Source organism: Manis javanica, chromosome 4 (genome assembly GCF_040802235.1).
Source record: "Manis javanica isolate MJ-LG chromosome 4, MJ_LKY, whole genome shotgun sequence".
NCBI lineage: Eukaryota > Metazoa > Chordata > Mammalia > Pholidota > Manidae > Manis > Manis javanica.
The window spans coordinates 33009868-33035483 of NC_133159.1; the positions used below are offsets into that span (position 1 = coordinate 33009868).

At 43.9% G+C, this 25616-nt stretch overlaps 2 protein-coding genes across 3 annotated transcripts in view; both read left to right on the top strand.

Annotated features, from left to right (window-relative positions):
• CCDC30 (coiled-coil domain containing 30) overlaps nucleotides 1-18983 on the top strand; it is a 77694-nt gene extending 58711 nt beyond the window's left edge. Inside the window, exons 7-11 of the mRNA XM_073233761.1 lie at nucleotides 8825-8966; nucleotides 12303-12439; nucleotides 14271-14385; nucleotides 17440-17504; nucleotides 17850-18983. Coding sequence (XP_073089862.1) covers nucleotides 8825-8966; nucleotides 12303-12439; nucleotides 14271-14385; nucleotides 17440-17504; nucleotides 17850-18021 — 631 coding nt within the window. The 3' untranslated portion in view covers nucleotides 18022-18983. The remainder of the gene's footprint in view (nucleotides 1-8824; nucleotides 8967-12302; nucleotides 12440-14270; nucleotides 14386-17439; nucleotides 17505-17849) is intronic.
• A 1441-nt stretch (nucleotides 18984-20424) lies between these two features.
• Nucleotides 20425-25616, top strand: part of PPIH (peptidylprolyl isomerase H) — a 28571-nt gene continuing 23379 nt past the window's right edge. The window contains exons 1-6 of one of the 2 annotated variants that reach the window (XM_017681419.3): nucleotides 20425-20578; nucleotides 20903-20967; nucleotides 21288-21311; nucleotides 21542-21586; nucleotides 21857-21899; nucleotides 24975-25067. In XM_017681419.3, the coding sequence (XP_017536908.1) occupies nucleotides 20513-20578; nucleotides 20903-20967; nucleotides 21288-21311; nucleotides 21542-21586; nucleotides 21857-21899; nucleotides 24975-25067 (336 nt within the window). In that variant the 5' untranslated portion in view covers nucleotides 20425-20512. Of the gene's footprint in view, nucleotides 20579-20902; nucleotides 20968-21287; nucleotides 21312-21461; nucleotides 21587-21856; nucleotides 21900-24974; nucleotides 25068-25616 lie in introns of both variants that reach the window. The other variant, XM_017681422.3, reaches the window with a different exon arrangement.

Below are 25616 nucleotides of genomic sequence, written 5' to 3' on the forward strand. Positions count from 1 at the left end.
GTCTCCTTTAGGGTCCGATTCATTCTTTCTACCTGCCCAGAGCTTTGTGGGTTATAAGCACAATGCAACTTCCAATCTACTTCCAAAGCTAGGGCTAGTCCCTGCAGGACTTTGCTAACAAAAGCCAGGCCGTTATCAGAACCTATGGCTTCAGGGACCCCATATCTGGGGACGATTTCCTCAATTAATCTTTTTGCTACTACCTGGCTAGTCTCATGCTTGGTTGGAAAAGCCTCCACCCACCCAGAGAAGGTATCCACCATAACCAGCAAATACTTATATCTATACTTCCTGGTTTTACTTCGGTGAAGTCTATTTCCCAATTCCTCCCTGGAGCCCTCCCCCTTTCCCGGGTACCTGCCGGGTGCAGCCCTCTTGGGGCTGGTCTTAGCATTGCACAGCTACTGCATTCTTTCGTGATCTGACGAGCTGCCTCATTCTGGTGGGGAAACACCAACTGCGCAGACTGGAAAAGGCTGAGCAGCTTTTTCCAGCCTAGATGGGTGGACTTATGCAGATTAGCAAGCATGTACTGTCCTAATACTTCTGGCAGGTTCAATCTACCTTCTTGGTCCCTACTCCAATTTCCCTCCTCAAACACTTTTCCCGATACTTGTTTCCTAATCCACTCAAGATCCCGAGGGGAATACTCAGGTTTGGGTGGCAGGGCGGGCAGTTCAGGTATAGGTATCTCGAGGGCTACAAGTACAAGGGAGTCCGAGAGGGCCGCCCTCTTAGCTTCTGCATCAGCATGGTTGTTGCCGATAGCCTCAGGTGTCCTTTTTGGTTGATGGCCCGGTACATGTATAACCGCTACTGCCTTTGGTTTTTCTATAGCGGCTAATAGTCTTTGGACTTCTTGCAGATTCCTCAGTCCCTTCCCTTCCGCGGAACGGGATCCTCTTTCTCGGTAGATGGCACCGTGGACATGGACAGTGCCAAAGGCATACCTGCTATCTGTGTAGATGTTGGCCCGCTTGCCTTCTGCTCTTTCCAGGGCCTCAGCGAGAGCAATAAGTTCCACCTTCTGTGCTGAGGTGCCAGGGGGCAGAGCTGCGCTCCAGACAACTTCCCCTTTGTGGGTTACTACTGCTACCCCTGCTCTCCTGACCCCCTCCTGCACAAAGCTGCTCCCATCTGTATACCAATTTAGCTCACAGTTTGGTAACGGTGTGTCTTTCAGGTCTGCTCGCACCTGGATAACTTCGGAAAAGATGTCTCTACAGTCATGGATGGGGGTTGACAGATCAGGATCCGGCAGAAGGGTGGCGGGATTTAGGGTCACCGGGTCAGAGAAGGCAATTCATGGAGAATCTAGTAGGAGCCCTTGGTAGTGGGTGAGTCTTGCGTTCGTCATCCATTTTCCTGGAGGATGCCTGAGGATTCCCTCAACAGTATGTGGGGCTGTTACCCTCAGGTTCTGGCCAAAAGTCAGCTTATCTCCCTCTTTTACTAGTAGAGTGATGGCTGCTAGGATACGCAGACAAGGTGGCCAACTGGAGGCCACTGGGTCTAGCCACTTGGACAGATAGGCCACAGGTCTTTTCCAAGGGCCCAGCTGCTGAGCCAGGACTCCTTTATCCACTCCTTTTTTTTCATCAACAAACAGGATGAAGGGTTTTTCCGGGTCTGGCAGAGATAGGGCGGAGGAGGGCTTCTTTCAGTCTATCGAAGGCCTCCTGTTGTTCCTCATCCCATTGCCAGCCTGGCCCTTCTCTGGTCGCCTCATATAGCGGTCGGGCTATTTCTGCGTACCCTGGAATCCAGAGCCTGCAGAACCCAGCTGAGCCAAGAAATTCCCTCACTCCCCAGGGTAAGGAAGGGACGGGGATAGCCAGGATAGTCTGTTTCATGGCCTGCACTAGCCATCTGTCTCCATTAGATATTTTGTACCCCAGGTAAACCACTGACCTCTGACAGATGTGGGCTTTCTTGGCGCTGGCTCGATATCCCAGTTTGCCCAGTTCAGCCAGCAAGTTCCCCGTGGCTTCTTTGCACTCCTCATGGGTTTCTGTGGCTAGCAACAGGTCATCCACATACTGCAGCAGTGTCACACGGGGTGGCTCCTGCGAAAGGGCTCTAGGTCCTGGCTTAGGGCTTCATTGAATAAGGTGGGAGAATTCTTGAAGCCCTGTGGCAGTCTAGTCCAGGTAAGCTGCCCTTTTCTTCCTCCCCCTGGCTCCTGCCACTCAAAGGCAAACAAAGGCTGACTAACTTCAGAGAGTGGGATACTGAAGAAGGCATCTTTCAGGTCCAGAGTAGTATACCACACATGTGAGGGTGGCAGGTGGCTGAGTAGGGTGTAAGGGTTGGGCACTGTAGAGTGGATGTCTTCTACCCTCTTATTGACTTTTCGCAAGTCCCACATTGGCCTGTAATCTCCACTGCCAGGCTTCCTTACCGGGAGCAGGGGCGTATTCCATGCAGATCGGCAGGTTTTAAGGATTCCTGTCTCCAATAGTCTATGGATATGGGGTGCTATCCCCTTCCTAGCCTCTTCCGGCATTGGATACTGCCAGACCCGGATGGGTAGGGCTGTGGCTTTGAGTTGAACAACAACTGGGGGTAGATGTTTGGCAAGACCAATTCCTCTGGTTTCGGCCCATGCAGAAGGGAACCCCTGCAACCAAGAGTCCCTTTCCCCCTGGCCCCCCTTTTCTAGATCCACCTGAAACAGACAATGTTCATTGGCCAGGGACAGAGTCAACACATGCACCAGTTGTAGGGGCTGCCCTTCTTTGTCCATGATCTTTATCCCTTCGGGTTCAAAATAAATGCGTGCCCCAACCTTGGTTAGTAAGTCTCTGCCTAACAACGGTGCGGGGCTCTCAGGTACGACCAGAAACGAGTGAGAGACCTGATGCCTTCCTAGGTCCACTTTTCTGTGAGTGGTCCAGGCACATCTCTTGGACCCTGTTGCTCCCTGGACTATTCTTGTGTGTCCTGGGTTCAGGGGACCTTGGGCCTGGTTGAGGACTGAATATTGTGCCCCAGTATCTACCATGAACCCAATGGGAGTCCCCTCCACGCACAGGGTTACCCAGGACTTGGGGAGGGGTCAATCCTCCTCTCCTAGGTGCAGGGTCCTAACGGGGTTCCCTCCTCCTTGTTCCCTCCTTTGGGGGCACTCCCTCTTCCAATGTCCATATCTCTTACACAGGGCGCATTGATCTCGTCCTAGTTGGGATTGGTGGGGTCCTGTTCCTCGAGGTGGCCTAGGGCTCTCCTTCACCCCAGCCAGGAATATCCTGGCCATCTCCTCCCTCTGCTTCTTGTTCTCCCTTTTCTGAAATTCTCTGTCTTCTTTCCTATTTTTCTCCTGCATTACCCATTTCTCTTTCCTCAGCCTTTCCTCTCTATCTTCCGGAGTTTCCCTAGCATTGAAGACCTTCTCTGCCTGCTGCAGCAGCTCTCTAATAGAGATCTCCCCCAGGTCCTCCCGCTTGTGGAGTTTCCTCCGGATATTGGGGGCTGCCTGGTTGATGAATGAGAGGACTACAGCTGATCTATGTTCCTCTGCTTCTGGGTTTATGGGGGTACATTGCCTGTAAGCGTCGAACAGCCTTTCCAGATACGTAGCTGGGCTTTCCATTTCCCCCTGAACAATAGTTTTTACCTTAGCCAGGTTAGTGGGCCATCTGGCGGCCGCCTGGAGACCGGTCATCAGAGTCTGGCGGTAGACCCGGAGACGCTCCCTACCTTCTGCAGTTCTGAAGTCCCAATCCAGGTGCGCAAATGGGAACACCTCGTCGATGAGGGGCTGGAGGGTAGTGGGTCTCCCATTTTCTCCAAGGACATTCTTCCTGGCCTCATTAAGGATACGCTCTCACTCTTCCATCATGAAGAGGGTGCGGAGCAATTGCTGGCAGTCATCCCATGTGGGATGATGGGTAAACATAATGGACTCCACCAGACCTATAAGACACTTGGGGTCCTCCGAGAAGGGAGGGTTCTGAGTCCTCCAATTATAGAGGTCACTAGAGGAAAAGGGCCAATACTCATATTGTTGAGCCATGCCTGTACCGATGGCATGCACAGGCAGAACCGGAACTGCTCCTTCTGAGGTGGAGGAGGGAGCCTCCCCTTCTTGTTCCCTGGCCCCTCGAGGCCTTAACTGCATTCCTCCTGCTTTTCCTGGGGTCCTGCCTTCCCTTGTTGAAGAGTTTTGAGAAGCTGCAGCCGTCTGGTCCCCGCTGGGCTCTCCAACTTCGTTTTCTACCCCCTCAGCAGCTTCACCCCCTCCCTCCCTCGGAGCTGCATATGGGGGTGGTCGCTCAATTGACAGAAGGGGGTGAAGGGGAGAACTGTCAGGGAGGACAGGAGGCGCACTCGGGATTTTGGCCTGGCGATCAGAGGGCTTTAAATTCTCCTGAGCAACTAGGACGGAGGTCTCTAGTGGGTTGGGGAGAGGTTTCCCCACCGAAAAAGGCTTTAGCCAGGACAGAGGATCCTTGGCTAGATTTTCCCAGACCAGGATATAGGGGAGTTGGTCAGGGTGGCCCCCAGGGTTTGGTCGGGAGATAATGGCCTTGACTTTGCCGATAAGGTCCAGGAAAGAGACCCTTGGATCGGCCAGCCTACTCCAAAGGAAGGCCACTCGACCGAGCAAAAGGTGTTGAGCTTACCCTTCTTGATGCCAAGGCTCATATTTAAGGCCCGTTCCTTGACCTTCGAGAAATGGGAAAGAATCAGATTCTTAGGAGTAGCCTGAGTCTGACCCATAGTGAGAAAGAAGAAAAAAGAATATGAGGGAGACAAAGGCGAAGGATGAAGATGCCACTTCAAACAAGATGACTGTTGTATGTACTTGTGAATGGGTGCCTGTCATTGCACAGTTTTTCTTCTGCGGGGGACGCAAATTTATCTGGGATTCGCGGCTGTGACCCCCTTATCCTGTCATGGGAGTCTTCTAGTAGCAGGTGTCCTAATGGCTCTTAATTGCCCGACCCATGCCCGCGGGGTGATTTAGTGCCAGAAAGGAGGGACGGTAAGAACAGGAGAACCTCACAATAGGAGAAACTTAAAATGAAAAACGCAGGAAAAAATATAAACCAAAACACAATAAAACAATCAACAACAACGCCAAACACACACACCACATTTGATCGCACTCGCTCGGACCGGTCCTCCTCTCACTCTGGTGCGCACTACATTCACCACTTTCAGGATCCTCAAGAACTCTTGTAATTCTCCTGAAAGGCGTCCACTTGGACTGCCGCAGGGTGACGAGCTCGATCCTTTCCTCCTCGGGCGCCAGTTTTCTGCCGATCGGAGTTGCCTTCCTAAGGCCGAGTCACTTGGACCCTAGGGCCAGGATTGGTTACCTGGGCTTCACCCAGGGTCACTAACCTGGGGGCTGGGAATACCAACCCGGACTTCCTTGCTCGGGATCACTAGCCCGAGACCATACACGGGATGGTGACTCCCGCTTTATAATGGATTTGTGCAGACACGAGGGGGCGACCCTCGAATTACACTGCCCCGTCTGGACAACTAGACCTTGCCTCCAGCCATCCTTTGTTCTCAGGGAAGCCGCTCGGATCCCGGACGAGCCCCCAAATGTTAGGGTCCAGGACTCCAGGGTTTCCCCAGAGAACAAGCCACACAGACACGGAGATGTAAATCCAAGCAAAGTCTTTATTCAGCCAGCAAGCTGGGGCCGACAGCACCTTCCCTGACACGCAGGCTGAGTCCGAGCTGCCAACCCCCAGGCTACTTTAGGTATTGCTTATATAGGATTTTCACAGCCGTTACACCAAAGCCGGCGCATTTCTACAACCAATAATTTTAAAGCACATTCTATATTGTAACCAATGGGAAACATTGTAACCTTTTAGGGAACACGCCAGTTGCCTGACCGCTTCAATTGCTATCTCTTGCTTACCCAAGCATGTCTACGTGACTTATCACTGATCACGTCCCCAGGCTGTTGCCCACTTCTAGTTATCTTAACTTAAAGCAGGCACATTTCTAAGCTTAGCCTCGGGTAGTTTATACAAAAACTGGGTGGGCTGACTCTTGATGCTCTCTGCCCTCCTTTACATAGTATGCTAAAGTGTATCTTCCACATGGTTACACATGTTTAGCACAATAAAACGTGTGCTACTCTTCTTTATCTGGGAACATTAACTGATTTCACTGAAGAATGATTCTAGAGCTCAATGTTTAACATAGAGTTTTAGCAGGGGGGTTTCCTTGCATGTAGTTACATTGCTCTGACTGCAAATATCCCGCCCGGCCCCTTCCAGAGGCCCTCACCCTACTCTGACTACATCCATGGTCCCTGTCTCATGTCCAGAGAACAAAAGAGAACAATGCTCTTTTGTACAGGAAAGGGCCGAGTTGGGAGGGCTATTCTAAGCAAAAAGTCCATTGGAGTAAACTGGGAGTTCCATGTATTGTGACTTCTCATTGGCTGGACTGTAGCAGGGAAGCAGAAGGTGGAACCTTTTCCCTGCTGGAGAGTAAAGTAACTAAAACAGTATGGCACGGTATCCATCTTTTCCCGTGTGGTCTGAGATTTATGAGGAGTGGTGGGTGCGAGAGCTTCCCCACTACAAGTCAGTTAGGTTTCCTGTAGTTAATTTTCACAATCAAGGGATCTCTGGTCACCTAAATGAAACCTGGGTTCTGTTAGCAGAAAAGAGGAAAGGCTGTACCAGCCCCTTACAGCCTGCCATAAGTAGTCTGTTCATGATGAACAGAAATGGTGGTGAGGTAGGGGTGCCTCCCAGTTATGCCTGGGGCTTTCTCTCAGTCTTCAGTCTGCATCAGAACCCCCTGGAGAACTTGCTAAAACCCATATCGGCCCCCAGAGTTTCTGATTCTGTAGTTCTGAGACAGAGCTTGAGAGTCTGCAATTCTAACCAAGTTCCCAGGTGATGCAGATGTTACTGGTCAGAACACAGCTAAGAACCTCTGCCATAGGCTTACAGAAAACCTGGTTTAGAAACATTAGCTTGACCTGTGGTTCTCTGTGGGGGGTGGTTTGCCTCCCAGAGGAAGGGGACATTTGGCCATGTCTGGAGACATTTGGGGCTGTTACCCTGTGGAAGGTACTACAGGTATCTAGTGGGTAGAGGCCAAGGATACAAACATTCTACAACTCAGTACAATTCTCCACAACAAGAATTATCTGGCCCCAAATGTTAATAGCACAGAGGTTGAGAAATCCTGGTTTAGAGCGATTTGTGTTATCATATCTAGCAGGTTCAAAGGGAAATTTCTCCTTCTTAATTTTTAATTTGACAAAGTACTTTGTGGGTAACAATATTCTTATTCAGAAAGCATAGTCATCTTCAAAGAGGTTTGCCTGGTGATGCTATGGAGGCTTTAATCTATTTCCTTGTTTATTCAGATTCTGTTATTGTAGCTTGAAATGGTAACTTAGATTTTTGTTTATTCTGTTTTTTTGTAACAGATTTATTGAGCTATAATTCACATACCATACATTTTGCTCATTTGTTCAATGGCTTTTAGTTGTACATCCATCACCACAATCAATTTTGGAATATTTCATTAACACCCTAAAAAATCCTTATGCTGTCATGCCCACATCCCTAATTTTCTTCCCTTCCTCCAGCCCTCGACAACCACTAATCTACTTTCTTGCTCTTTATGTTTGTCTATTCTGGACATTTCATATAAATAGAATCATATAACATGTAGTCCTTTGTGACTGCCTTCTTTAACTTAGCATAATGCTTTCACAGTTCCTACATGTTTTAGCATGGGTCAGTACTTCATTCCATTTTTAGGGTTGAATATTGCTCATTATGAACATTCATGTACAAGTTTTGTGTGGACATATGTTTTCATTTCTCTTTGTATATACCTAGGAGTGGAATTGCTGGGTCATCATATGGCCCTGTATTTAGCCATATGAAGAGCTGCCAGGTTTTTCCCAGAGGCTGCCCCAATTGACATTCCTACCAGCCATGTATGAGTTCCAATGTCTCCACATCTTTACAACCACTTGCTATTATCTTTCTTTTTTATTTTAGCCATCCTAGTGGACATGAAGTGGCATCTTATTTTTATTTATTTATTTGTTTGTTTGTTTAATTTTATTAAGGTATCATTGATATACAATCTTATGAAGGTTTCACAAGAAAAACAATGGTTACTACATTCACCCTTGTTATCAAGTCCCCCACCATATCCCATTGCAGTCACTGACCATCAGTGTAGTAAGACGCCACAGAGTCCCTACTTGTTTTCTCTGTGCTACACTGTCTTCCCTGTGACCCCACACACATCATGTGCACTAATCATGGAAAAAGTGATATCTTATCATAGTTCTGATTTGCATTTCTTTAATGGCTAATGATGTTAAACATCTTTTCATGTGCTTATTGACAGTAAGTCAGATTTATGTCAGAATCAGAGTAAGAGTCCTGAGCAGAGACCTATATAGCACTGGCATTTTGGAGTGCAGACTAAAGGCAAAGACTGAGAGCAGACCCAGTTACCTGAAAATAGACAAGACTGAAGTGGATTATATCAGAGTCCAAGAGTATAGCCAAGAACTAGAAAATTTAAAATTAATGACTAGATCAGAGGAACAGGATTCAGAATTCAGATGTCAGGAATCAGAAGTCAAGGATTTTCCTGAGTCAGTAATGACTAAAGCATGGTGTTACCATGTCCCATTCCCCAACTTAGGGGCAAGAGGTAGTGCAGGTGTGAAGCAGGACAAATATCCACATCGGGTGCCGGGCCCTGAAAGAGCAAGGAGAGGAAACCCAGGAAAGGTGCATGTTTAAGAAGTAAAACAAAATTTCACTGTGTTCGGGTGTACCTATATTTAAATTTGCTTTTACAGAAACTGTAATGAGAAACATCATCACCACAAAGCCAAGCTTTGCAGAGTCAAGGATCGTTTAGTTCATGCAGTTGAGCAACGAGATGAGAAAATTAAACAACTTGAAAATGAAATTGGAGCACTGCAACAACAGATGAAAAAGGTGAAAAAAACAGACCAAAAGCTCACTGATGTGGGGGTCAGTCATCAGAGATGTTTTGGAATTTATATGTGTCCCCTTTGTAGCCCACATGTTCATTGCTTTGCTTTGTATCTTGTTTTAATATGAGTAATTCTTTAAGCCCTGCCAAAAGGTATATGAGGCTCAGCGATAATAAACCAACCAGACACTGAAAATATTCTGTACTGCCAACTTACAGTCATTGCCTTGCCTGCAAGCGAAAACATTTTTTAAAACACCCTTCAGCAGAGATTTCTCAACCACATTTTTAAATAGGTTATCCCTATTCCTTTATCAATCCTTGACTGGTGTCTTCAAGCTCTTCTCTAAATGTCCATGGTTTCTTTATGGTTGTCTTCTTGCCCTTGCGACTTACCAGTGTGTGGGTAAGGAGGAAATGGGACAGATGAATGGGAAGAAATGCAGAATGCTCTTGAGGTCATCAAACTACCTGAATTCAAAATGGAAAGCAACTGACTAAGCCAGCAATATTTTCCCTCCTTGAGATTCCTAGCCCATTTCAGAATTTTGAAAACTCTTTCCTCCTAAAATACTCATTGTACACCCAACAAAATTTTATAGTATACCACCACTATGTGCCCAGGATCCCAAAACAATTCATATAATTTTGGTCATTCCATGGGCTATCATGTCTCCAGGTTAAGAATCCCTAGGCTACACACAATAAGACATTTGAGGATTATAACAGCTGGGTCACCAATATTGTATTCTTAGTTTTTAAAAATACTCTTGATGCACCCAACTGTAGTGAGTGAGGAAAACAAGTTGAATTTTGTAGTATCCTTTTATATTGGTACTAATTAGTCAAACTTTTAAAGACTCAGGTCTCAGTGAGACTCACAGCTAGGAGAACATTGGAAATTATATGGAAGAAAGTAACAGTCCTAGTTCACGGGCCCACCGAAAGTGTCATCAGCCTACTTCTGCATGACCAATTCTTTCTTGTACTGTCTGCCTTCCATTTCTAGGCTTACTTGGCAAAAACAGTCTCCTCTTTTCAGAAGTTATGTTTTATTTCTTCCTGACTGTACTGGGTTTAATAGTGCCCCCTACAAATTCATGTGTACCCAGAACCTCAGAATGGGACCTAATTTGGAAATTAGGTCTTTGCAGGTGTAGTTCATTAAGGTGAGGTCATACTGGGTCAGAGTAAACCGTAAATCTGTTATGACTGGTGTCCTTATAAGAAGAGAAGATATACTCACAGGCACACCCAGGGGAAGAAGGCCACGTGACAATGGAGGCAGCCACTCACCAAGCCACACCAAGGATGGCTGGCAGCCACAAGAAGCTAAGAGGCAGGCATGGAACAAATTCTCCCTCAGAACCCCCAAAAGGAACTAACTCTGCCAACAACACCTTAATTTTTTACTTCTAGCCTCCAGAACTGTGAGAAAATTAATTCCTGTTGATTTGTTATGGCAGCCCTGAGAAATTCATACATTGACAGGAAGAACCACAGATCTCCACGAAATATACAGAGATCCATGAAATACAAAGAAATTGCAAATAAGCAGAGGCTAAGGAAGGATAACTGATGTTATGCTCACTGCCATTGAAGGGTCCTGTTGCCTTTGGCCTTAGAGGTGGATGCAAAGCCTAGCCCTCCCTTAGTGGTTCTGCCGCCTTGCACACATCCCTGTGTTTTCCTCATCTGTAAAATGGGGGAAATAACCTTTCCTCACAAGGCTTTTGTGAGCATTAAAATATGAACTGGCTAAAGCGTTTCCTGCACATACAACTTTTCACAGACTTCTTCTATTCCGTGTAAAATCCCTCAGAAGCATGTTAATCAGTGGGTGCATAGTTCACAAGAGAGATTGTTAATGGAATTGGAAATACTTAGCTTAGCGAAGACTGAAGTGGGATCTTTTAATGCCACAGTGGTACAAACCTGAGGTCTTGGTTTTAGTTATTTTGGGGCCCATGGACCAGAGCCCTGAGCATAAAAAAGCTAGGCTCATTTCAAAGCACCAAGTTTGCAGAAAATAATTCCATTTTGTGGGATGGGGGTGCAGGGGGGTTTCATTCCTTTGGGCTTCTCTCTGTACAGTGAGCCAATTGAGTCCTCTGACTGTTGCAACCATCCACACCAGATTTCTCCAAACATTTAAATTTTATTATTAGAAAAAGTATCCTGATTTTTTTGTTCAAAAAATACGTGGCATTTCCAAAGAACGGGGTGTCAGTAAACCTGCCCCAACGAATTTCCTTTCTAATTCAGTTATAACTGCATGTAGTATTATTTGTGGAATGACTGCTTCTAGCCTCAAACCTTACATAAATGTATTTAAAACATAGATGACAAGACTGTTATTAGGCATTGAATGGTCCTGGATGCAGGACTTTAAAATCTGGGGTGGTTTGTTTCAGAACATAACATAATATCCTTCCTTATAAGTCTTTAGTAATAGATGGACAGTCTTTTCTGAATGATCTATATTAGTACCTTATTTAAAAGAAAGAAAGAAAGTTGCTCCTCTTAACCTTGTTGTTTGCCCATCTGCCAGAAGGTTGTTATTCTTCTCCCATCCCCACTCCTTCCCAGCACTGGCAGACCAGGGGCAAACAGGAAAAGGGTGAAGGCACTTATCATTGGCAGGTCATTGGTGAAGTGATAAGGGCAGTTCTACATGTTTGAACTTCTAAACTCAGGACAGTGGTGATGTTTACTCATATCTATTGATTCTTTCAATGTAAGAAAGGTAGTGTTTTTCATAAAATTCACTTCCTTATTTTAGCTGTAACTCCCCTAGCTGGTGCTTTCAGAGAAAAGTGTTGGTAGAAAAGGAAACAGTGTCAAGCTAGAAATCTTTAAAGCATATTCTCAGTAGCTGGGATCCTGACACTGGTTGCCAAATGAGGTGGCCTAATTTCCATCTTCCTCCCTTTGCCTTAAAAAGACTGCCACTACAAAGCAGATGCAAATGTTTTATATGGGAAAATTTTCAATCTGGAGACTCAGAGAATTCAGTTGTATTTTTTAGTGATTTGATACCTATGGAATTAGAATATAAGTGAGAGCTTTAGGACCTAATTGGAAGTTGAGCACTCAGATATGTTTAAAAGTTAACCCACAAGCATGATGAAATGTCCAAACAAAATACATGACATAAAATAACCAAAATAAATAGAAGAACTATCTATTTCACCTCAAACAGGTGAAAAAAGACTAGAGGACAGGAGAGAGAACCTAAACAGGGGTAATTTGCTGTCAAAGTTGAAAAACAGGCTGATGATCTTAATTTTATTATTCTTTCTCCTGCTGTGATAATGCGGGGGCCTTGTTATCGCAAGGGGAAGGCATTCCAGGACCAGGTCACTGCCCAAAATGATACACTGCTCCTAGAGAAAAGGAAACTTCTGGGGCAACTCACAGAGCAAGAAGAATTCATCCACAGCAACAAATGGATAATATCGTCAGTCCAGAGCAGGTAGGTAGGGGCCTGCCTGAGAAGTCAACGCACTCCCTAAAGAGGATGTTTCTCCCTCAACAGAGAGATTGTTCCACAGACTATCCTTTGAGTTTGCAACCTAGCTCATAACTGTTGCTTTGCTGTCTGCTGTTTTCAGCAATTCATGCAAGTGGCAAAAGTGGTGAAACTAAAGAGAAAAATATCACGGAGGAGGCTGGCCAGCCATTCAGATATGATTTTCCACATAGGCTTTGCCTCACCGAGGACCTGGCTGTGCTCCTTTGGGCCTGTTACTTTGTGTGTTGACACTCATTTTTTTCATTTGATACCTATGGAATCAAGGTGGACCAAGAATAGAACAGGTCATACTAAATTCATGAAATCCATAGGATGTTAATGTATTGATTTGTAATGAGAAATATTCCTAGCAGAGAAGAATTTACATGTCAGCCAGCCCAAGCACTCCTTCCTCTATAGGAGACTTTAATTACAATCAGAAGTTTTCTTGGAGCACAGAATTAGAGCAAAGAGAGTGGGTTGATCTGAACAGATAGAGTCATCAATAACTACAATGATTAACACTTTGGGGGGCATTTCCTGTATGTTAGGTACTGTTCTCTGCTCTCTCTATATACATTCATGTAATCCTCATACAGATCCGAAAGCTAAGGCCCAGAGAGGTTAAGGAGCTTAAGCAGGCAGCCATGTCAGCAGCTGCAGCATGTGAATGGCAGCAGCCTGGCCCTAGACCTCACAGCACCACAGTCTGGGGGGAGATCTGTCCAGCAGACTGGGACTTCCCTTCCTGCTGCTTTGGAGCATGCTCTTCCAGATAGGCCTAGAGAGTTTCTGGTTATCTTTTACTGTCTGTGTCTCCCTTTTTATATATTCTATATAAACCATTGCTCTTCTCAAACTATGCCATTGCTTCTGACAGTCCCAATACAACTGACTCACTACCCTTAATAGTGTTCCCATCTTGCCCTCCCCTGGCCACCTGAATTGGACTTGAATGTGTCCTTAGAGTAAGTTTCTTCTATAGGGTGTTTCCTTATACAGATGAGGAAACTGTATCTCAGATTTAGTAATTTGCCAAGGGACCCACAGCCAGTGAGTGACAGAGCCAGAATTCAAACACAAATGTCTGATCAAAACTATTGTACTGTCATGTGTCCCAAATAAACCATGGTCTTGGATAGTGGATGAGAGCTCAGTTTAGAAGTCTGAAAGATCTGGGTTGGTATCTCAGCTCTACAGCTTTCTGGTTTTATGTCCTTAAGTTACTTTGCCCTCTCTGTGAGTTAGTTTCCTCATCTGTAAAATAGGCTTCATAGTAGTATCTATTTCATGGGGTTGTGAGGATTAAACAAGCTAATACATGAAAAGTGTTGAGGGCTGGCTGTGTGGCCAGGTTTCACTGCCTAAGTACATGGTGAGTACTTGGTAAATGGCTGCTGCTGATACTACAAAAGTATGGGATGAGGGTATGAGCCCAGACCAGATGCAGGCTGTGCGACTGCAAGAGCTGAAGGGTGCAGAGTCTGTTTCAGTCCCACCAAAATAGGATCGTATCCTTCCTCAAGTTTCTCAAGGGCTGAAATTGTGCCTTTCATGCTCTTGCATATAGTACACCTCTGTGCTCAGTATGTATTTAATGACTATGTACAGGCCAGAAGCCTATTAATTTTTATTTGGTCTTGGAATATGGTGGGAATTAATCTGTGAAAGTTGGCTCTCAAATCTAGATAGTGGGCTAAACCCAGAGCTAGTGGGAAGTGGGATACAGTTTTGAAATTTTAGTAATGATACAGAGATTTTTAGTTTTGCTTCTGATTTATTCCCTTCTTAGAGTATTTTTTCTGGATAAAGAAAACAAGCAATTACAGGAAAATAGTCTCCGATTGACACAGCAGGTCGGCCTCTTAGAGCATGTTATAAGGAACATCCAGATTCGCAGAGGAGAGGTAAGATGTGTGCTTCCTGTCGGGTCCTTAAATGGAAGTATGGGTTGCTGAGGTTGCTGTGTTCTCCCTTCCCTTCATCTTCATACAGCTTCAGCCTGCACATGGCCTCATGGTGAATCGTGGCAAAGAGGCTCACTGGCTGCTCACCAGGGCAGCAGCCCCTAAGACTGCTCTTGGCCAGCATCGCTCTTCATTGGGCCAGCTTTTATGAACTCTCTCCTCCTGTGTGCTCCCAAAGCAGTTTGGGCTTGCCTCATAGCTTCTTCCTTAGTACGTCACATTGTCATTGCCTTTTTGCTTCTCTGTCTCATCAACTCAGCTGTGAGATCTTGGGTGGTAGGGATTGGTTGTCCTATGTCATGGCATCTATGGACAGGTGCTCCATAAAATTTGAGAATGAATGAATGTTAAATATTTCCACATGTATGCCTCATTCTCAACAACCCTGTTTGCCGTGTATTATACTAGTCCCATCTGAAAAATGAGCAAATTTGAGGCTCAAAGAGGTAAAATGAAGATAGTCTGGGCTGGTAAAGAGTTAATTAAGCCCAGTGAAAACATCTGAGTCAGAGGAAAGCAATTATGTTATAAAAATCCAAGCAGACAAGTAGCCAAATCCAGAGAGATGCAGCAAATAGTATAGGTTCAGACGGGGTCCAGAGTCTAGCTGGTGAGCATGTCTGAAGAGGCACTTTAGTGAGCAAAGTTGCATTCTGAATCCAAGATTTCTTCCTTTCTTGCTGTGTTCCCTGGCTTGTGTCACCTGCTAGATGTTCCTTCCCAGGATACTTCATATAGATCCTTCTGTCAGGTACTATCGCTGTGAGCCTAAGCTCTGCCTCTTGTTTGCCCTCAGCAAGGGGATTATTTCCAAGTTATGTAAGTTGCTTTACATAATTTGTCTAAAGTAGAACTGCCAGATAATGTGGCCCAATTTCCAGTAGTTTATGTTTTTGCCTGAGCTGTTCTCAATTGTCTAGTCATTCACTCTTTTACTTAATCATTCATTCAACAAACACCAATTCTAGGAACTATGCTAGGGGTAAAGTAGAATAATACACATAAAATACCTAGTATCTTGCTCTGCAAATAGTTGGCACTCAATAAATGATAGCTCCTTCTGTCAGTGCAAAAACATTCACTTACATTGAACATTTCCTCTCGTATGTAGGTATGTTCACATTATTTAATTTTCAGAACAACCTTGAGCGATTAGGCATTAATTGTTATCCTTACATTGTAGATGTAGCAGACAAAACTTAGAGTTAAAGGGACATGCCAGAGTCTAACCATCAGACAGTGCCAGAATTTCAGCCTTGTCTCCTAACACCCATTCCAGTAAAATTCCCAACATTAAGGCTTTCTCTGAATACTGTTTTTTTCTTTCTTATATAAGCTTTTCATTTCTTTCAGGGTAACTAAGAATTTCTCACACAAAACTGGTTGGTCTATTTCAAAGGTTAAACTGAGGTTCAAGTTCAGGGGAATCAGTAAACTCCTGTAATTGTATACAAAATTTGGTTTGTTTTGGTCTGTTTTTCTGAGAAATGGTGTTTGGTTTTAAAAGTCATAGACCTCAAAAACAGATGCTTTTTTTTTTCATGATTTAAAGAGATAAAATGTTTAGTAGAGTAAGAAGTAAAAACTTACTTAAGTAAATAGAATGGAATAATTATATCAGCTAACATGAGGTAACTCATGTAAAAAAGTAGATACAAAAAGCCGGTTAGTAGTGAAAGTACTAATATAAAAAGCATGACATTTATAATTGATAGAATCTGGACCTAAGTACCACCTTTCGAATAAGCCCCACCCACCGTCACAGAGAGACCTAGGTGTCATCTTACCTAGGCTACAAGCATTCTCCAGAGGACACGTCAGCAAGCCACAAGCCCACCTTTCCCCCACCCCTCCCCTCAAAGAGCCGCCAAAGCCCTGGCCATAAACAGCCTCTTGACCTGTTAGAGACCCTCTTCCCTTTGTTCTGATGGCCAGGACAGAGCGGGCCCTCTCAGGTTCAGCAATAAACCTGCTTGGACTGTTGAGTTCGCATCCCCTCTCTTCTTTCAATAATTACCAAATTTTCTATAGGGATTACATTTTTTCCAGTTTTGTTCAGATGTAATTGACATATTATAACTTTGTATAACTTTAAGTGTACCACATAATAATTTGATATTTGTATATATTACAAAGTGATCACAATAAGATTAGTTAACATCTATTACCTCACATCTTTTTTCCTTATGATGAGAACTGTTAACATCTACTCTCAGCTACTTCCAAATATGCAGTACAGTATTGTTAACTAGTTATCACATTGTACATTACATCCCCAAACTGATTTATCTTATAAGTGGAAGTTTGTACCTTTTGACTACCTTCACCTAATTTCCCTACCTCCCACCACTGCCTGCCTTTGGCAACCACAAATCTGATCTCTTTTACTATGTGTTTTTTTATTTTGAGACTCCACATGTATGAGATTATACAGCATTTGTCTTTGTGTCTGACTTATTTCCCTTAGCATAATACCTTCAAGGTCTATCCATGTTGTAGCAAATGTCAGGATTTCCTTTTTTGGCTGAATAATAATATTCCATTGTATATACAGATACCACAATTTCTTTATTCATCTATCAGTGGACACTTAGGTTGCTTGCATGTCTTAGCTATTGTAAATAATAGCTAGGTGAACATGAGGTACAGATACCATCAGGACAATGTTCTCATTTCCTCTGGATATATTCCCAGAAGTCGAATTGCTGGATGGTATGTTAATTCTACTTTTAATTTTTTGAGGAACTCCCATACTGTTTTGCACAATGACTACACCAACTTACACTCACACCAACAGTGTCCAAGGGTTCCCTTTTCTCTACACTTTTGCCAGCATTTGTTCTCTTATCTTGTTGATGATGGCCATTCTAACAGGTATGAGGTTAGGAGATTATGTTTTTAGCCAAAAATATAGATAGAGCATAAGTTCTAGGATCATATTGCCAATGGTTTATCATTATAATTTTTTAATATTCATTCCTTCTGTCCTTTTAGGAAACAATTATTGACATCCCTGAATTTGAAGTATTGAATAAAATCTTGCCCATAGCAAACTCCAGGTTAGTAAAGTAAAGACAATCATCTACATGCCCAAGAGTCATGGCTGCCTAACTAGTCCAGAGTCACTGGCTCGAGAAAGCTTAGCATTTGGGGGTAATTTTCTCTATATTTAGTATTTGGATCTTCTTCCAAGTCCTTCTCCCCATTGCACAGCTTCACCCTAACCCTGATGGAATCCTGACTTAAGGTAAACAATAATCCAGAAACATAAATTTATGGTAAATTTTATTTGGCATTTGGCAGTTGTAAAAAACTGAAAGCCTATTGATGCTTTATCCCTGTGACTCCTAAGTGCTACCAAGAGATCTAATCTACATGAAGTCCTCACGTGTAACTTTTCTTAGTTTTGCGGGAACAGGTTTGGTGGAGTCAGTTGGAAGTCTTCAAGAGATGGAAGAACATAAGTCAGAAGAAGCAACGGCAAACCCCAGGTCTTCCAAGTCTCTGTTGTGTTCACAGAATTCCGAAGCTGGGTACATAAACGTGGCTTCTCTGAAAGAAACAGATCGCATCTAAGAACAAGACCAAAATTCAGAACTATAAAATCACTGGTGTCTAAAATTAGACTCATCAAAGCTGCCAACTTAAGGCCTGGGCAGGGAGGTGGGTCATGACATGGAAGAGCATTACCACAGATCTCCATTGGACATCAACCAGGAGTTTTCAAAATTGGTGATAAATTCATTAAACCAGTTCTAAAAATGGATTCCTCAAGTTTGTGTGATATCCTCAAATGCATTATATTGTTTAATATAGTGACTTAGTTCAGGGTTTACTTAGGCTTCTGTTCAACAGAGCATATAGATTGCTAGTTCAGCATTCATTCTTTTCCTATTTCCATGGGTATTTTCTTATTTATTTTTTTAAAGTAAAAACAATGTAATCATGTTATTACTTTAAAAAGAAAAAAATTCTTATAATCTCATGCTCTTAACACTGCTGTTTTCATTTATTCTTTTGTGGCTTTTATTCAAATACATATTTTAAATGGTTATATTATATATTCATTTTTATAGTCTGAATTTTAATTTAATCTACTGTAAAACATTCCCTATATTTCAGCAGTCTTTGTAATTACTCTTTCTGTAGCCACATGATATTCTATCATGTTGATGTTCTATAAATTCTCATTTGAAATTTAAATGTTTCTACTTTTTCACAGTGTAAGGTTATGCTGCAAAGTCTTTGTGAATGTAGCTCTTTTTTCCCTTTAGTTACTCCAGAAAAAAAATTTACAAGATTGGCATGATTGGGTCAAGGGATATAATGTTACATAGTTTTGTTATACCACTTGTCACAATGCTTTAAAAAAAATAGGTTTTGTCAACATACTGTTTCTATAATCAACCTCTTTAAGCCTCAATTTTTTGATACAAAAAATGGGAACAATAGTAGTTCCTATCTCATTTAATTGTGAGGACCAAATTAGTAAGCTTGTATTTAGCACTTTACTTAATAAATGGTAGATATCATTTTTTTTCACTAGCAGTTTGAATGTACCAGTTTTTCCACATTGTCAACACTGTATATTATCAATTCAAAAAATTCATTCTAGCATAGTTGATACAAAACTCTACTAAAGGGTGGTTCTGGCTGCTCCTTCTTCCCTTCCTCCCCCTTTCCCTCCTTATTCTCCTCTTCCTTCTTCAGTTGGAGACAGAGGGGGAGAGAGAAAATAACCAGAAATAAAAAAGTCCCCCTAAGTTGAAACACACTGAATTTTTATGTGTAACCCTTGCTCCTCAGACCACTGGACTAAAAAGGATGATCAAAGGATATAGGAAATAATAGCTAAGACATTGAATACGTGTTCTGACTCTAAGCCTTGCCCAGGTTCACCTTCTCTCACTCAGTTCATTGAATCTTTCTTTATCAATCCCTACTATGTGCTATTCAGTAGTAGGTACAGTGGTTACATCCATGAAAACAGACATGGAGTCCCTGCTTTCATGGAGTAATGTTACTGGGGTGGAAGGTGTATTTATATGTGGCAGGGGGTGAAGTGGGGAAACATGATAATTTTGGGTGGTGAATGGCATGAAGAAAATGAACTAGTGATGTATCTGAGTGACAGGGGGCTATTTAGATCTGAGAGACATGTGAGCTGAAGACCTCAACTACAAGCATTCCCCGCCTCCATTAAGATGCAGAAGAGTATTAATGAGAAGTAACAGCTGGTGCCGAGGCCCTGAAGACAGTATTCTTCTCTGTGACCTCCAATGTACAGTAATGGAGGGCTGGCCACTGATACAAGATGAGGCCAGGTAGGTGGCAACTAGATAATGTAATGTAGGCCTTTGTATGTGAGAAATTTGATTTTATTCTAAATATGGGAAGCCAGGAATGACTTAGAGATTTATTTTAAAAGCTCTAGCTTCACTGCAGGAAATGAATTGGGGGTGACAAAAATGGAAGTTTATGACAGAACTGTAATTAAAATCCTAGTGTCCTGACTTTAGGGGCTCAGTATTTATTGAGCAAGCCTTATGCGCCAGGTTGTGCTAAGCGTTGAGCGTGAGCAGAGTTCCTGCCATCACGGGGCTCACAGACCAGAGGGCAGGGGTAAGAAACAGCAGGTATGATGGCTCAGAACTTGGCTTCAGGGCTGATGAGGACCCTGGAGACTGCTTAATCCAAACGCCCTAGCCTCAGAATAATTTGTACTGCAATTAGGGTAGACAGAGTGGGACTGAAGCCCGTTAACCTTAGGCAAAAAAAATGCTAAGGTCTTCCTCCGTTCTACCTACTCCACTTGCTTCCCACCGCCCCCTGCGTCCTAGGAGTGCGGCGAGCTAAAGGCTGGCGGACGTCTCAACCGTGTGGACCAAAGAAGCCGTGACTTCCCACAGAACACCCAGTTTCCACGCGGAAGGCAGCTCTCCGCGGGAGGCTCGGGAGGAGCTTCCGGAGGCGGGGCCTGGCCTGCGTCAGCTCTTCCTGCGCCTGCGCCGGAGGCGAAACCCGCAGAGCGGGGAGCGGGGGTCACTTCTGCTTCCGGGTCGCAGCCATGGCGGTGGCAAATTCAAGCCCTGTTAATCCCATGGTGTTCTTTGATGTCAGCATTGGGGGCCAGGTGAGGTCCGGGCAGGCACCCAGGCCTTCGCCAAAGAGAAACTGCACGGGGGTAGCGTACTCGGAAAGCCGGAAAGTAAAACTGGACCAGAACCTACCGAGTTCTGGTGGTAGAGGAGGCGGGGACGGGGCAGGAGGAGGAGGGGTCTTGACCATTCTAGCGTCCCGCAGGTGTAGGGACTGGGCGGAATGAAAAAGGCTTTGCGGGCAGAGGTGGGAGGGATAGAGTGGCATGGGGTACGGAGGGTCAGGCCTTAATGTTCCTGCGCGGTGGGGCCTTCACAGTTTTGGATTGGGTCTTCTGACCGTCTTCTGCCGGTCGCAGGAAGTTGGCCGCATGAAGATTGAGCTCTTCGCAGACGTTGTGCCGAAGACGGCCGAGAATTTTAGGTAAGGAGATGCTCCAGCTCTGCCGGATTAATTAGAATCAGAATTAATCCCCAGTCTGCAGAATCATTTGCCGGTCTCTATCTGTCCACCCACTGCCTATGAGATTTGATTCCTCTGGGTAACTCTCCGTCTGAGTAGTCACCGTTTTTCATGTTCTCTTGTCAGTTTATGTAGTTACTCTGTATACCTGGGTGTCTGCATGTCTGGCTGGCCGGTTGGTGGACTTGCTGGCGCCAGTCTGTGTCCTCCCTTCCGGAGATTAGGGGCACTCACAGTTGTGACGGCATAGCGACTGAATCGTTCACTGTTTTTCCTTTCAGGCAGTTCTGCACTGGAGAATTCAGGTCAGTGTCCGACATGGTTGACTCATCTGCCTGCTCCTGAGGGGTACCCTGGGGCTGCACTAGGGTATTGGGGCCTTGAATGATTGCTGGTGACAGGGAAGGTGATACTCCAAAATTGTCCTGTTTCTCTCTTCTCCCAACCGTCTTTAGGAGTGTGGCTGGAGTATGGGAAACTGGAAAGGCCTATGCTTACCTATCATCATTGCAAGTCTCTTTCTTTTTGGTTATAGAAAAGATGGGGTCCCAATAGGATATAAAGGGAGCACTTTCCACAGGTAAGGCCTTTGGCAATCCATCCCGGGGGCTTTTAGCATTACTTCCTTGGGGGATTAGTCTCCTTGGGAGGAAAATAAAACCATAGGATAATAAATAGGTTTTGAGAAGGAATGTTTTTGCAAATTCAACAGTTGGTTTGAAAATTTATTAAAAGCCATATGATAAACTTTGCATTTTAATTTGGTGTTAATCTAAACTACAGTGACTTAAGTCACTGTTTTTCTAAACTATGAAATCGTCTCTCAGGATTCCTTTGTTGTCTGTTTCAGGGTCATAAAGGATTTCATGATTCAGGGTGGAGATTTTGTTAATGTAAGTACTTTCCTGTCAAAGGCCTGTAGGTTTGTTTTTTTGTTGTTACTGCTGCTGTATTTGTACTACAGGGACCCAGTCTTAAGGCTTGAGAGCAACAGCCTAGTTTGTTGAGAGGAGGGAATGGGAATGTCCATTAGAGCTGCTGTCTGCTGTTCACTGTACCACTTGATGACAGACATCAGCACTTGGATTGATTCACTAATTCCAAATCCAGGAATTAAACTTTCCCAGCATACCTATATGATCCCAGTTAATTAGTTACATGAAGCTTAGCTAGAAATCAGATGCAATTTGTTCTTTCTAAATGGTGGTAAGTCCTTTTCCAAAAAGCTAAATGCTTATGTCCCATTTTCCCTTCCACATCCAGTATCATAGTGCCTGAAAAGCTGAGTTTTGAGTAAGTTGATTAGTGGCAAGGAATCGAGCAAGAGAGGCAGATAATTCTTGAAGGATGTTTTCCTCTACTCACTGGAAGAGCCAGTGGAATGGTCCTTCACTGCTAAGCATGAATTTCCCACGACCAGACTGTATGTGTCCCTCGTATCAAACTTCCTCCCCTTCCCCTGACCTTGGAAGGTGCTGAATAAACCTCATTTTTTTATTTCTTTTCTTTCTTAAACCTACTTTAGACCTTACCCACCCACTTCTTTGCATGGTCTTTTTATTAATATCATTTAGTCATTCGGTTAATCAAATGTTGCTGTTTTCTTGGATCTGGGGTCATTCTTTCTCCTTCATATCTGTATTTACTTAATTTGACTCACAGGAGTTGTTAAAGACCTCTTTCTTTCCTATCTAGGTAAGTACAGAGTGGGAGCCTTTAGGCCAAATCAGGCTTTCAGATAGGTTTTGTTTCTTCTGTGTGATGTTGTGAAATGAGAAATTTCACACAAAAATTGTGGCATTTTTTTCTCTCTAAAGAATGGAACATAGGGGTGCTGTAGGCCTTTGATTCTCACACAGCGACAACTGGTTGGAATCAAGTAACTGCTCCCTTTGGACAGGGCATGTCCTTGCCATTTCATCACTGGTGAAATGAGATAGTAAGAAGCCATCACTCCCTCTCCCTTATGCACCCCTTAGTCGTCCCACATGGCTCTCCACTCGATTCCTTGCCACTGATCAACTTACTCAAAACTCAGTTTTTCAGTCACTATGATACTGTACGTGGAAGGGAAAATGGGACATAAGCATTTAGCTCTTTGGAAAAGGACTTACCACCATTTAGAAAGAACAAATTGCATCTGATTACTACCTGCTTCCCTGTTTATGTCATTGGCCCCAGTAGCCATTTAAGTTTGCAACCCCTGGCCACAACTGATGGTAGTAAGGTTTAGGGTGACCATATACTTTTCTTTTAGCTGGTAAGAAAGGTTGAGAAGGTATTCTTTTCTTTCCTTTCTCCCCATAGGCTCCTATATTACCATATTGTCTTTAACAGGGATAGGACCAACTTGTAATTACCATGCACATCCAATCATATGCTCATAGTCCTAGGGTTAGACAGTAGTTGGTCAGCCTGAAGGCAGAGTGTGAGAGAGAAGCCATTACTCAGGGTCACCCTTAGGGAAGAAAAAATAGAAAGAGCAAGAAGCAGAAGAAGCAGGATTTGAGATTTACATTTGGATCAAAAATGTTGTTTTAATAATATCTGGGGTTTTTTTGTTCCTGGCTGCTAAAGAAAAGTGCAGAAAAGAAAACATCATCTCAAGAAATCTTGCCTCCTAACGGATATACTCTTGGCATTTTAGTTGACAGCTGCCAGTCTTATTGTTGCATGTGTGTATGTCATATAATTTTTAACAGACTAAAGATCGTGCATATATTTTACTTTTTGGACTTAGTACTTGTTTATATTTTTGCTTGTCATTAAGTCTTCTGCCAAAATATTCTAGTAACTACTTCATAGTCCATTAGGAGTAGACAATAAATTTATTCAAGTAGTCCACTGTTGAAGATTGAAGTGGTTTCTGTTGTTTGCTCTGCAAATTAATTCTTCCTTCTATATTTATGTATCATTTATGTGGAGCTAAAAATATAACACACATTTATATAGTACCATATTGATGGCAAAGTCTTTTTCTCAGACACTAATTGGATCTTCATGGCAAAGCATAAAAAGTAGATGATTTTGTCATCACTTGATAGTTGAGGAATGAGGCTTAAAGATAGCAAATGACTTCAGAAGTTCATAAATGATAGATCTGGAACTCAGATCCAAGTCTTTCCATTACATAGGGCTTGGTTTTGTTGATAATTTTTAGTCAGACAAAGGTTTGAATTTGACAGTTTCCCTTTCTTCCCTGGCTTATATTATAATCTCATTTGGTAGTCTTTGCCCTAATAAGTGCCCCTTGATTCTGCAGTAGGTCAGTGTTTTCCTGTTCTACCATGCACCCAATCTTCTTTTCCTTTACTAGGCTGACTGGGAGAGATTGGTTTTTTGGCACCCTCTCAATATTACCTTTAAACCTTAGGGTTTCTGTTTAAGGTACTGCAAATATGGCCTTCATCAAGTTGCTTTATTCCCCTGACTTAGGTTTGCTTACCTGAAAACTGGGGAAGATGATAATAGGTATTCCACAGGGTGGTTGAAAGAGTGAAGAGATAGTGAAAATAAAGTTAGTTTTAGCAGAAATTGGGGATTAATGATAAGGTATTTCACGGAATGAAATTCCATTCTCCCCTGGACTAATCTAACTTTGTCCAGAAGGGTGGTATCATACAGACTAGACTTTCAAGAGCCCACCCACCTGTATAGTTTGGGGGAAGTGGGACAGTGTCGGTTAAGTGGGTACTTTTCATGTGACTGCAGGCATGAGGATCTCTGGGAATGGCAAAGATTATGTATGTGATCACCGTACTGTTGTTCCTACTTCGCCTGTCTTACCCTGTCTTTCTAGAGGCCCAGCTGTGACCAGTTTTTTGGGCTGCAGATCCCTTGGATGGGGCTTGCTGTGATTGCAGGATAGGGGCAAGGAGAAGCTAGGCTTTAGGTCAGCAGCATTTGTCCTCTGGGCTCCAGAGGACTTACAGTTGTAAGTTGCTAACATTTCCCTTCTCTCTGCTCAGGGAGATGGTACTGGGGTTGCCAGTATATACCGGGGGCCATTTGCAGATGAAAATTTTAAACTTAGACACTCAGCTCCAGGCCTGCTTTCCATGGTAAGTAAGGTCCAATCAAGGTTTGGGGTTAGATGTATAGCTGGTTTCTGGGCCCCTCTTGAGGCCCAACACTATCTCTTGGAAGGGAAGCAAATGCTTTCCTTTTCTTGCTTGGCCCCGGACCCAACTCGGCCTTGCTTACCTCCTTCCTCAGTCTGGTTTGACTTTGTTGGGCTGGGCCCACTAGCAGGTTGGGAGCCAAAACTGAACTGTAATGTATGTTTTCTTACCTCGGTTTGGGCTCCACATGTAGCTGGGCATCCAGCCTTGCTGCTCAGGGCACAGCCAGTTGTGCTTTCAAGACCCAGTGTTCACACACATCATCGCCCCACTTACCAGCACACTCACAGTGCCCATTCGCTCCCTCTGCCTCCCGGCTGGTCACCCGTTCTTGCTTGCTCACCACTCCTAATCCCTCATCCCAGCACGTCCTCCCACTTGGAACCCCCATTCACAGTCCTTTCCCTCCCTCTCCTTTAGCAGTTCCCCTGCCCCCCTACTTAAAGTCCTGTGCCTTCCCCACTCCTGCTTACTCTCCACATACTCACT